The sequence below is a fragment of the Triticum dicoccoides genome, chromosome 3B, assembly GCF_002162155.2.
Source record: "Triticum dicoccoides isolate Atlit2015 ecotype Zavitan chromosome 3B, WEW_v2.0, whole genome shotgun sequence".
NCBI lineage: Eukaryota > Viridiplantae > Streptophyta > Magnoliopsida > Poales > Poaceae > Triticum > Triticum dicoccoides.
In genome coordinates this window covers 255,800,916-255,813,376 of record NC_041385.1, presented here as the reverse complement: position 1 = coordinate 255,813,376, position 12,461 = coordinate 255,800,916, and the positions used below count along the sequence as shown (strand labels likewise).

The 12,461-nt window shown below is 42.7% G+C and overlaps 1 protein-coding gene across 1 annotated transcript; it reads right to left on the bottom strand.

Moving 5' to 3' along the window:
* Positions 1 to 1,249: 1,249 nt before the first annotated feature.
* Positions 1,250 to 3,790, bottom strand: LOC119279512 (probable splicing factor 3A subunit 1). The gene is made up of 2 exons (XM_037560730.1): positions 1,757 to 3,790; positions 1,250 to 1,673 (listed from the first exon to the last, which is right to left on the bottom strand). The coding sequence occupies exons 1-2, from the start codon at positions 3,788 to 3,790 to the stop codon at positions 1,404 to 1,406; spliced, it is 2,304 nt and encodes a 767-aa protein (XP_037416627.1). The 3' UTR covers positions 1,250 to 1,403.
* Between the last annotated feature and the right edge of the window lie 8,671 nt (positions 3,791 to 12,461).

Genomic DNA, 12,461 nt, shown 5'->3' with positions numbered 1-12,461 from the left:
ACCTTCTCAAACCCTGCCTAACTGAACCTAAAGGAGGCGATCAGATATACGTAGTAAGCAATCCTCACAAGAAGCAATATAACTGTTTCTAGCTTAAACTCTGTATAAGCAGTGCAAAAGTAATATGGAAAAACAGTACTAGTTCGGTACACTATGATCTGTGTTAAAGTTCAACCTTGGCGAGTTGCATTACATGAAATGTCAAAAACATACTCCCTCCGTTCCAAAATAAATGACTCAACTTTGTACTAACTTTAGTACAAAGTTGAGTCATTTATTTTGGAACAGAGGGAGTACAAAGAAACAAGAAATCTGGTAAGAACCAATCTATAATCCTGCCTCGAGAAATAAACCATTGTTGGTTGAATGCAATCATTTGGGTTTACTGAATTCCAGTATAGATGAGCTAAGCATTGTCGTGTAAAGACCTATGCTAAACATTACGCAGATATTAATAGCACCATGAAACATGGTTAATACCTCAGCATTTACTGGACATGGTTAATACCTCAGCATTACTGGTCAGGTGCAAAAATAGGACCTAGCTGCCCCACAACACAAGATAACAGGAAAGTTAGTGACTGGTGAACATGAGCATCAGTGCTTATCCAAATCTTGATGAACCAAGCAAAATGAAAATAAGAACATGACCATCAGTGAATACATAATTAAGTCCTTAACAAACAATGTAAACATCAGATACATCACCCACAACTCCATTTATTAGAACTACAACATAAGCTTTCCACAGACCTTTCATGATAAGCACTTGAAAAGAGAGAGACAGTGTCTTTACTGATGCAATGCGTGCGTGTCCTAGTCCCTACCCTCAAGGTCCAGTGTCCTTTTTCCTTTTTGTGTTTGTTCTTGGGTGCTCACTCGGTTTTCCCCAATTAACCGGGCATTGTTAGGTTTTTGGATACGGTTTTCCTTATAAACTGGATCATCTCTATTCCTCTTAATGAAATGCAGGAACCCTTTGCCCTCGCATGAGGTTCTTCAGAAAAGAAAAAAATAAGAGAAAATCTCAAAACATGCCAACATGGGAAATGACAATATGCATTTTCAAGATATCAAGAACGTCTTAGAAGACTAAACAGGAGAAGCTAATACGGCCACCTGAACTCTGGAGCACACTATCAAATAGCCGGGTAGGTATACGTTAGCTCTCGAGTAACACAATGAGAATAACAAGGATAAACATCTCCAAAAACATGTATATAACTATATTAAGAAGCATAGGCAAGTCTGAAAACTAAATAGTGCAAATTATGCTCCTGGCCTTATATGAAAAAACATAATACAAGAATCCAGAAGGCAGCAACTAACAAAAATGATCTCCATGATGGCCATTGAAGCTTGGTCGTAATAAGCCCCCGTAAGTAAACTGGGATAAGAAAAACTCATTTCTTTCTCCCACCGCGCTCTCTCAGAGTTAGATTGATCACCACCCCAGGGCCAACATTGTAATAAGCAAGAGAAAGATTGTCTTTGAGGAAACTAGTTCTCACACTCAACTTCTGCTTATTAGCAGGAAGCTGCAGCTCTCCAGCAATCTGCTCCTTCAGACTGCCGACTGTGTCTGAGAGTGAATGGACAGAGATCTCCAAAACTTGGCCTCGCAAGCTTCCTTCATCGAGGTTGGGTACAGAAACCAACATGCGCGCAGGGCCCTGCAGAAATAAATAAATTAGCATGACACTGCAGGATAATAAGAGAAGTAATTAGAGTCGAAACATATGAAAAGAAACATTACCGGATGCTGAACAAGAAACTGCTCAGCTGGGATCAGAGAAGCATCATCTGTTCTCTGCCTCTTAGGTTCTGGTTCCTCAGGTAGAGGTGGCTGCTCCTCGGCAGGTGGTTGTGGAGGCAAAGGTGGTGGAGCCTGGGGGATTCCGATGGGGTTGACCATGGTTGGCGTGGTCTGCATGTGCGGGGTTGGCGGCATAGGGAACCTTGGTGGACCAGGCATGAACTGAGTAATATGGCCTGGACGAGGGGGGATATTGTTTGGCATAGGACCCATGGGACCTGACATCCTAATCATCTGTGGGTGCATGTTGGACATCATATGTGGAACTCCTTGCTTATGATGAGCTGGGGTTTGGAGATGATAAGGCATTGGATTTGGTGTAAATCGGGGAACATTAACCAAAGAAAGTGGTTGAGGAGGCTGGGGCAACGGCATGACAAACCGGGGAAGTGGAGCTGGACCTGGAACATTTGAGGCATCAACTTGTTCTTCACCACCCATAGACATTGCCTGAGTGGCAGTTTGACCAATGCTACCAGAATGACCATCCCAAATAACCTGCTTTGGCTGCTCATCCTTTTTCTTTTCAATTTCTGCCTTGACGGCATTAGAAACCTCTTCCTCAGTCGTTCCAAATATGTCTGGCCTTGTCCGTGCAAGACCAACAATGTTATTGACGACCTCATCATCTGGAGCAAGCGTGGTCTCCTTAATCTTGGCCAGCATTCTTTCCTTCTGTTCCTTGTACTTCGGGTCAATGAGCGAGATGCGCATGTGTTCCCCCATCTCGCTAATCGGAATGAGCTCTCCGGTTATTGTTGAAACAACAAACTTGGTCGGGTCCCTCGCCGCAGGGATCCTCTCCTCGGGCCTCTTATAGTTCTTGACAATTCTCATAGGCGGCTCCTGATCACCGGCCACCCTAACTTGTGCTCCTCCTCCGTTCTCCTCAAGCCTTGCTGCCTTCATTCCTTCCTCAACAAGTTGCATCTCCTCCTCATCCATCTCCATCTCAACATCCTTAGCTGGTTCAGCCAATTCCATGGGTTCCTCCTCTCCCAAGGTCTCCATCCTCTTCCGGCGCTTCAATTCTTCTAGCGTAGGCGGCACAGGAAGCCCCTCATATTCATCATCTGCGAACTCAATTGTCGCAACAACAACAAAATCATGCCAATCAATCATCGACATCTGCACCCTCTCCAGCTCAAGTTCATCCTCTGCCTGTTGCTTCGCCTGCTCCTGTGATCGGTCCCACTCCAGCCGATTCAGGCACCGCTCCAGCACAGTGGTGAGGTCCTTCGACCCCTCCCGCAGCTCCTTTGTCAGTGCAGGCACACCCTCATCCGGGCTCAGCACCCTCGTGTACACGTCGGCAAACATGGTGAAGAAAGGAAACATGCTGTGCGTGGGTCGGATGAAGTTAAACTGCGAGTTGGTGCTCTCTCGGTGTGCCAGGCTCGTCAGGAAGTTCTTCCCATTCCGAGCCACGAACTGTGCAGTCAGCTTGATGATGTCGAGCTCCTCCCCAGTGATACCCTCAGGCAGCCGCACCATGTAGAGCTCAGCCTTGGGTGGCACCAGCACCTTGGTCAGCGGTGCCACACGGAAGGGCGCAGAGTGGTCGGGCTTGTCATCGGCGCCATCAGCAGAGTCGGACGGGAGAGGCTGGCCGTCCTCGGACTCCGGCGCGGCGGAGGCATCAGCGGCGGGCGAATGTTCGGCGATCTCAGAGACGCGGTGCTGGTAGTAGGCGTGGTAGGGGTCGGAGGGCTGGAGGAAACTGAACTTGGCATTGCCCTGGTTGTGGGCGACGATGCGGCGCTCGAACTCGGGCCCGTTATTGACGACTAAGGTGGCCGTTTTCTCGACAATCACCCGGATGTCCGGCGGAGGGTGGATGATGCCGATGGTGCGCGTGTGGGTGGACACCGTCGGCGCGGGCTCGGGCTTCGAGGGGGCGACGCCGACGGACGAGGGAACAATCTGCAGTTGCTGCTGGTGGTCTCCGGCGTCCGGGGAGGAGAGGAGCGGCATGGTGGCCACCGCGGGGGCTCCCGTCGCGGCGGCCTCTAGGGTTTCGGCGACTGGACGAGGGTTTAGACCGGAATCGACGGCGGCGCCTGCGACGCGAGAGGACCGGAGGCGTGGGATCCGGGTCGGAGGGGTGCGGGACTCGAACTTGCTTCGGCTTGTTTGGTTTAGCCAGGATCGCAGCCGATCCGCGTGGTTCGATCCGGCCAGGGACGATTCCGGGCCAGGCCCGATGCGTGTTTCGGCTGACTTGACTAGGGGCAGGTTTCTTATATGACGCTTGTTAGCGTCAAATCTTCGCAGAGCGAGCAACCCGTCGCTTCCACTTGGGACGGCCCATCATTCGGCTTCGCTCCTGTTTCTTCCTTGCAGGATCCTTATGCCAAGAGGTTTCTGGCCGGCTTTGGGAACCTTAGAAGATTCCCTGAGGCTTTGTTCGGTTGTTTGGGATCCAATCCCCTAGTGGATTCAATCCACGCAGGGTTTGGGTGATCCTCACCCCGTCACCCAATCCCCACTAATCCTTTCCTGCATAATCCCTGACTATGTATAATTGTTCGTTTACGCCTCTCTCTTGGCAGACGAGCTGGAAGCCTAGCAGAATAGAAATTAAGAGTGGTGAGGAGAGGGCAAAAATCTTATCCGTGGGAAGATAATTTTTGGGAGGAGCGGACGCCGGAGATGGGGGTCGCTGCGCGAGCCGCCGTGCTCGCACCGCTGCACCTCGAGATCTCCTTCGAGCTCGTGTCGGGATGGAAGGAGAGGGTCGTGCCGAGGATCTTCTGCTGGGGAGTGAGGAGGGGGGGGGGTTCAGGTAGAAGGCAACAGCCGGTCATCAATGGAGGATTGAGTTCGTCTCTCCGGCTCGTTCCCCGCCGCCGCCGCTCTTGCCCTCTTATTTTTATTTCGAGACCAAACGACTAGACGAGAAGAGATGAAACATGGTTTTCTTCCACGCGGAGGGAGACGTGGCTCAGAACCCGGTGGAATCCCTGCGGTTTGAGGGTGTTTTGGATGGGAAATAAACCCGTCCGGGTTTAACCGAATATGCATATAAGCTAAGCGGGGATCCAACTCCTGCGAGGGTAAAACCCACGGGGTTCGGGACAAAACCCCTCCGATCCCGGCGGGGGTGGGATTAAACGAACGATGCCTGAATGTGTTTTTTCTGTTTTGTTTCTAACCGGGTTTTTTCGACTTCTTTTCCTTTTTTTGCTTATTTCTTTCTTTACTTTACTTTTTTCTCTTTTTTTTTGCTGTTTCTTTTCTCTGTTTTCCATTTGGTAGTATATAAAAGGTCCACCGTGTATTAAAAAATGTTCATCGTATATTAAAAATTAATTCACCATATATAATGAAAAAGTTCACCATGCATTATGTAAACATTCATCGTATATTAAGAAATTGTTCACTTTGTATTTTAAACTTGTTTATCATATATTAAGAAATTGTTCAACGTATACTACAATATGTTCATTGTGTATTTTGAAAACATGTTCAACATATACAAAAATGTTCAATGTGTTTTTACAATTTTTTCGGCGTATATCACAAAAAATTCAATGTTAATTTAAAATTGTTGAGCCTATATAAAAAATTGTTCATGTTTACAATTTTTGTTCACTTTTCCCAAAATTGTTCTCGTTTAGAAGTTGTTCGAATTTTGAAAAAAAAATCTTCAGACTTTCAAACATTATTCGCATTTTTTAAGGAAATTTGTTCACATTTTCTCAATAAATGTTGGAACTCTCAGAAAAACGGGTCCGCCGCTGTAGTCGCTAGTTTGTAGCGTGCAGGCAGGAGTTCGAGTCCAGGTCCCTGCTTTCTAATTTAATTTTCATGAGTTTTTACATTCAGTGCCTACACATACAAAAGCAAATATTTGCACGCAACGCGGGCAAGAGGGTTGTCAACCCCCTTGAACTTGTTACTTGCAAAGATTAAATCTTGTATGGATAGATATATAAATTGTAGAATAAAATAAAAGTAACACCTTAAGCAAGATGACATGATGTAGACAAAGTAAACCCAATGAATATGAATAAACCCCGTCGTTTTACCCTTAATGGAAACAATATTGATATGTGTCTTGTCCCCTACTTTGTAACTGGGATATAGAGCACTGATGACCCACAAGTATAGGGGATCTATCGTAGCCTTTCGATAAGTAAGAGTGTCGAACCCAACAAGGAGCAGAAGGAAATGACAAACGGTTTTCAGCAAGGTTTTCTCTGCAAGCACTAAAATTATCGATAACAGATAGTTGTGTGATAAGATAATTCGTAACGGGTAACAAGTGACAAAAGTAACTAAGATGCAGCAAGGTGGCCCAATCCTTTTTGTAACAAAGGACAAGCCTGGACGAACACTTATATAAAGCAAAACGCTTCCGAGGACACATCGGAATTACTGTCAAGCTAGTTTTCATCATGCTCATATGATTCGCGTACGTTACTTTGATAATTTGATATGTGGGTGGACCGGTGCTTGGGTGTTGTCCTTCCTTAGACAAGCCTCCCACTTATGATTGACCCCTCTCGCAAGCATCCGCAACTACGAAAGAAGAATTAAGATAAATCTAACCATAACATGAAACATATGGATCCAAATCAGCCCCTTACGAAGCAACTCATAAACTAGGGTTTAAGCTTTTGTCACTCTAGCAACCCATCATCTACTTATTACTTCCCAATGCCTTCCCCTAGGCCCAAATCATGGTGAAGTGCCATGTAGTCGACGTTCACATAACACCACTAGAGAAGAGACAACATACATCTCATCAAAATATCAAACGAATACCAAATTCACATGATTACTTATAACAAGACTTCTCCCATGTCCTCAGGAACAAACATAACTACTCACAAAGCATATTCATGTTCATAATCAAAGAAATATTAATTATCATTAAGGATCTGAACATATGATCTTTCACCGAATAAACCAACTAATATCAACTACAAGGAGTAATCAACACTACTAGCAACCCATAGGTACCAATCTGAGGTTTTGAGACAGAGATCGGATACAAGAGATGAACTAGGGTTTGAGAGGAGATGATGTTGGTGAAGATGTTGATGGAGATTGAACCCCTCTCGATGAAAGGATCGTTGGTGATGACGATGGCTTTAATTTCCCCTCCCGAAGGAAAGTTTCCCCGGCAGAACAACTCCATCGGAGCCCTAGATTGGTTCAGCACAGGTTCCGCCTCGAGACGGCGACACTTCATCCCGAAAGCTTTCTTCTCATTTTTTCCAGGTCAAAACACACCATATAGCATAAGATGGGCGCCGGGGGCCTGCCAGGTGGCCCACAAGGCAGGGGGCGCACCCAGGCGGTAGGGCACGCCCCCACCCTTGTGGATGGCTGGTGGCCCCCCTCTGGTGCTTTCTTCGCCCAATATTTTTTATTAATTCCAAAATGACTCTCCCTGAAGTTTCAGGACTTTTGGAGTTGTGCAGAATAGGTATCTAATATTTGCTCCTTTTTCCAGTCCAGAATTCCAGTTGCCGGCATTCTCCCTCTTCATGTAAACCTTGTAAAATAAAAGAGAAAAGGCATAAGTATTGTGTTATAATGTGTAATAATAGCCCATAATGCAATAAATATCAATATAAAAGCATGATGCAAAATGGACATATCAACTCCCCCAAGCTTAGACCTAGCTTGTCCTCAAGCGAAAGCCGAAATCGAAAAATATGTCCACATGTTAGAGATAGAGGTGTCGATAAAATAAAATACGGACATGAGGGCATCATGATCATCTTTAGAACAACAACATATAATGTCATATAATTTCTTATGACAAAGTAACAATTCGTTCACAAGGTAAAGTATGAATCAAAAACTTCATTGAAAACCAACAAAATATTATCTCAGTCATTGAAGCAATTGCAATTTATCATAACATCGGTAAGATTCAATTTAAGTGCTTTTCGGCAAGTCCACATGCTCAACTATCATTTAGTCTTTCACAATTCCTAACACTCACGCGATATTTATGGGTTCAAAGCTTCAATTGGACACAGAAAAGATAAATGCTTATAGTTTCGCCTCCCAACCTTTTACCTCAAGGGTAATGCCAACAATAATACTTTATGATAACCTACATCCGAGTGGATATATATATCTGGATCTTTCTCCAACACATAGTGCTTGCCAAAAGGAAAAAGTGTAAAAAGGAAAGGTGAAGATCACCATGACTTTTGTATAAGGGTGGAAGATAAAAGTAAAAGATAGGCCCTTCGCGGAGGGAAGCAGAGGTTGTCATGCATTTTTATAGTTGGATGCACAAAATCTTAATGCAAAAGAACGTCACTTTATATTGCCGCTTGTGATGAAGAACTTTATGATGCAGTATGTTTCTTTTATTTCTTCCATATCACAAGTTCGTATAAAGCTTATTTTCTTCACACTAATAGATCATACATATTTAAAGAGCAATTTTTATTGCTTGCACAGATGACAACTTACTTGAAGGATCTTACTCAATCCATAGGTAGGTATGGTGGACTCTCATGGCAAAACTGGGTTTAAGGGATGTTTGGATGCACAAGTAGTATCTCTACTTGGTGCAAAGGATTTTGCTAGCATAAGAGGGAAAAGCAAGCTCAACATGTTGGAGGATCCATGACAATATAACTTCTATTCGGATATAAGAAAACATAACCCATTATGTTGTCTTCCTTGTCCAACATAAACTTTTTAGCATGTCATATTTGAATGAGTGCTCACAATTACAAAAGATGTCCAAGATAGTATATTTATATGTAAAACCTCTCTTTCTTTATTACTTCTTATTAATTACAACAATGACCAAAACTATGTTTGTCAACTCTCACGATTTTTATTCATCATACTCTTTATATGTGAAGTCATTACTCTCCATAAGATCAATACATGATCCTTTTTTATTTGTTTTTATCTCTTTTTCTTATTTTTATACCCTTAAGATCATAGCAAGAAAGCAAAGCCCTCAACTCGAAACTACTCATTATTATATAGCTCACGGACTCGATTACATAGATAGATCTCTAAACAAAACTCAAAGCTAGATCATACTAAAATTTAATTCTACTAGATCAAGATATAACCAAAAGGACCAACTAAGAAAACGATAAAAGTAAAGGTGTGATGGTGATACGATACCGGGGCACCTCCCCCAAGCTTGGCAGTTGCCAAGGGGAGTGCCCATACCCATGTATTTATGTCTCTTTCTTAGGAGGTAGTGATGATGGAGTTGTTGATGAAGTAGGCTTGTGATACGTCTATTTTGCATCATGTTTTCCTACTGTTATTTATGATGTTTTATTGCATAATAATGCTTTTTGGAGTAATTCTAATGCCTTTTCTCTCATAATATGCAAGGTATACACAAAGGGGGGGGGGAATTCTGGTAGCTGGAAATCTGGACCTGAAAAAGCTACGTCAAGTTACCTATTATGCACAACTCCAAATGAGCTGAAACTCCACGAGGATTTTTATGGAATATTTAAGAATTATTGGAGCAAATAAGTACCAGAGGGGGGCCACCAGGCGGGCACAACCCACCTGGGTGCGCCAGGAGGCCCAGGCGCGCCCTGGTGGGTGTTGCCCTCCTCGGCCCACCTCTGGTGCCCATCTTCAGGTATATAGGTCATTTTGACCTAAAATAATTGATAGGGGGACTTTCGGGATGAAGCGTCGCCGTCTCAAGGTGGAACTTGGGTAGGAGCACTTTTGCCCTCCAGTGGAGCGATTCCGTCGGGGAAACTTCCCTCCGGGAGGGGGAAATCATCGTCATCATCATCACCAACAACTCTCCCATCTTGGGGAGGGCTATCTTCATCAACATCTTCAACAACACCAACTCCTCTCAACCCCTACTTCATCTCTTGTGTTCAATCTTTGTATTGGAACTATAGATGGGTGCTTGTGGGTGACTAGTAGTGTTGATTACATCTTGTAGTTGATTACTATATGGTTTATTTGGTGGAAGATTGTATGTTCAGATGCATTATGCTATTTAATACCCCTCTTATCTTGAGCATGATTATCATTTGTGAGTAGTTACTTTCGTTCTTGAGGTCACGGGAGAAATCATGTTGCAAGTAATCATGTGAACTTGATATGTGTTCAATATTTTGATGATATGTATGTTGTCATTCTCTTAGTGGTGTCATGTGAATGTCGACTACATGACACTTCACCATATTTGGGCCTAAGGGAATGCATTGTGGAGTAGTTATTATATGATGGGTTGCGAGAGTGGCAGAAGCTTAAACCCCAGTTTATGCGCTATTCCGTAAGGGGCCGATTGGATTCAAAAGTTTAATGCTATGGTTAGAATTTATTCTTAATACTTTTCTCATAGTTGCAGATGCTTGTGAGAGGGTTAATCCTAAGTAGGCGGTTTGTTCAAGTAAGAACATCACCTAAGCACCGGTCCACCCACGTATCAAATTATCAAAGTAGCGAACACGAATTAAGCCAACATGATGAAAGTGACTAGATGAAATTCCCGTGTACCCTCAAGAACACTTTGCTTATTATAAGAGACCGTTTTGGCATGTCCTTTGCCTCAAAAGGACTGGGATACCTTGATGCACTTTTGTTACAACTATTGTTACTTGCTTACAAATTATCTTGCTATCAAACTGCGCTACTTACAATTTTAGCACTTGGAGACATTACCTTGCTGAAAACCACTTGTCATTTCCTTCTGCTCCTTGTTGGGTTCGACACCCTTACTTATCAAAAAAGGCTAAAATTGGCCCCATGTACTTGTAGGTCATCAAGGCTATTTTCTGGCGCCGTTGCCGGGGAGTGAAGCACTCTTGGTAAGTGGAAATTGGTAAGGAAACATTATTACTATGTGCTGAAATTTATTGTCACTTGCTACTATGGAAAACAATCCTTTGAGGGGTTTGTTCAGGGTATCTTCACCTCGACCGGAACCACAATTAGTTGCCCCTCAATCTATTGCACCTACTGAAAATATTGAATATGAAATTCCTTCGGGTATGGTAGAACAACTGCTAGCTAATCCTTATGCAGGAGATGGAACCGAACATCCTGATATGCTCTTGATATATGTGGATGAAATTTATGGATTGTTTAAGCTCGCAGGTTTTCCAGGAGATGAAGCTAAGAAGGTGGTTTTACTTTTATCTTTGAAGGGAAAATCATTGACATGGTATAGGCTATGCGATGATATTGGATCTTGGAACTGGAATCGGTTGAAATTGGAATTTCATCAAAAAAAATCTACGCATCTAGTTCATCGTGATCGGAATTATATATATAATTTTTGGCCTCGTGAAGGAGAAAGTCTCACTCTAGCTTGGGGGAGGCTTAAGTGAATGTTATATTCATGCCCCAATCATGAGCTCTCAAGAGAAATTATTATTCATAATTTTTATGCTCGACTTTCTTGTAATGATCAATCCATGCTCGATACTTCTTGTACTGGTTCTTTTATGAAAAATAATATTGAATTAAATGAAACTCTAAAGATTGGGAACTCGATGAAGGTAAAGAGTCAGGTATTGAATCTAAGTTTGATTGTGTTAAATCTTTTATGAATACCGATGCTTTTCAAAAGTTTAGCACTAAATATGGACTTGACTCTGAGATAGTAGCTTCCTTTTGTGAATCTTTTGCTACTCATGTTGATCTCCCTAAGGAGAAGTGGTTTAAATATCATCCACCTATTAAAGAAGAAGTTAAAGAACCGGTAAAAGCTAAAGAAGAAACTATCGTTTACAATGTTGATCCAGTTGTTCCCACAGCTTATATTGAAAAACCACCTTTCCCTGTTTGGATGAAGGAACATGCTAAAGCTTCAACTGTGGTTAACAAAAGTTATGTTAGAACACCCAAACTAGATGAACAAATCGGAGTTGAACCTAGTGTTGTTATGATTAAAGATCTCTTGGTCGATAATATTGATGGGCATGTTATTTACTTCTGTGATAAAGCTTCTAGAATTGCCAAACCTGATAAAAATGATAAACATAGACCAGTTGTTGGCATGCCTGTTGTCTCGGTTAAGATAGGAGATCACTGTTATCATGGGTTATGTGACCTAGGTGCTAGTGTGAGTGCTATTCCTTTTTCCCTATATGAAGAAATTAAGAATGAAATAGCACCTACTGAAATAGAAGGCATAGATGTCACTATTAAACTTGCCAATAGAGATACTATATCACCAATTGGGATTCTTAGAGATGTTGAAGGCTTGTGTGGGAAAATAAAATACCCTACTGATTTTCTTGTTCTGAGCTCCCCACAAGATGACTTTTGTCTCATTATCTTCGGTAGATCTTTCTTGAAAACCATCAATGCCAAATAGATTGTAAGAAACAAATTGTCGGTGTTAGCTTTGGTGATGAATCTCATGAATTTAATTTTTCCAAGTTTAGTAGACAACCTCATGAGAAAGATTTGCCTAGTAAGGATGAAATTATTGGTCTTGCTTCTATTGCTGTACCTCCTACTGATCCTTTGGAACAATGTTTGCTAGACCATGAAAATGATTTTCATATGCATGAATGAAATCAAATAGATAGAATCTTTTTTGTGCAACAACCTCTGCTTAAACAAAATTTTCCTATTAAAACTCTAGGAGGTCCTCCTCCACCTAAAGGTGATCCTGTGTTTGAATTAAAACAATTGCCAAACACTTTGAAATATA

Excerpts from the sequence above, each read along its gene's own strand:
- LOC119279512 (XM_037560730.1), bottom strand. The coding sequence starts at position 3,790 with ATGCCGCTCCTCTCCTCCCCGGACGCCGGAGACCACCAGCAGCAACTG. Across the intron at positions 1,674-1,756 it reads AGTTTCTTGTTCAGCATCCG|GGCCCTGCGCGCATGTTGGT; the intron begins GTAATGTTTCTT and ends TTATTTCTGCAG.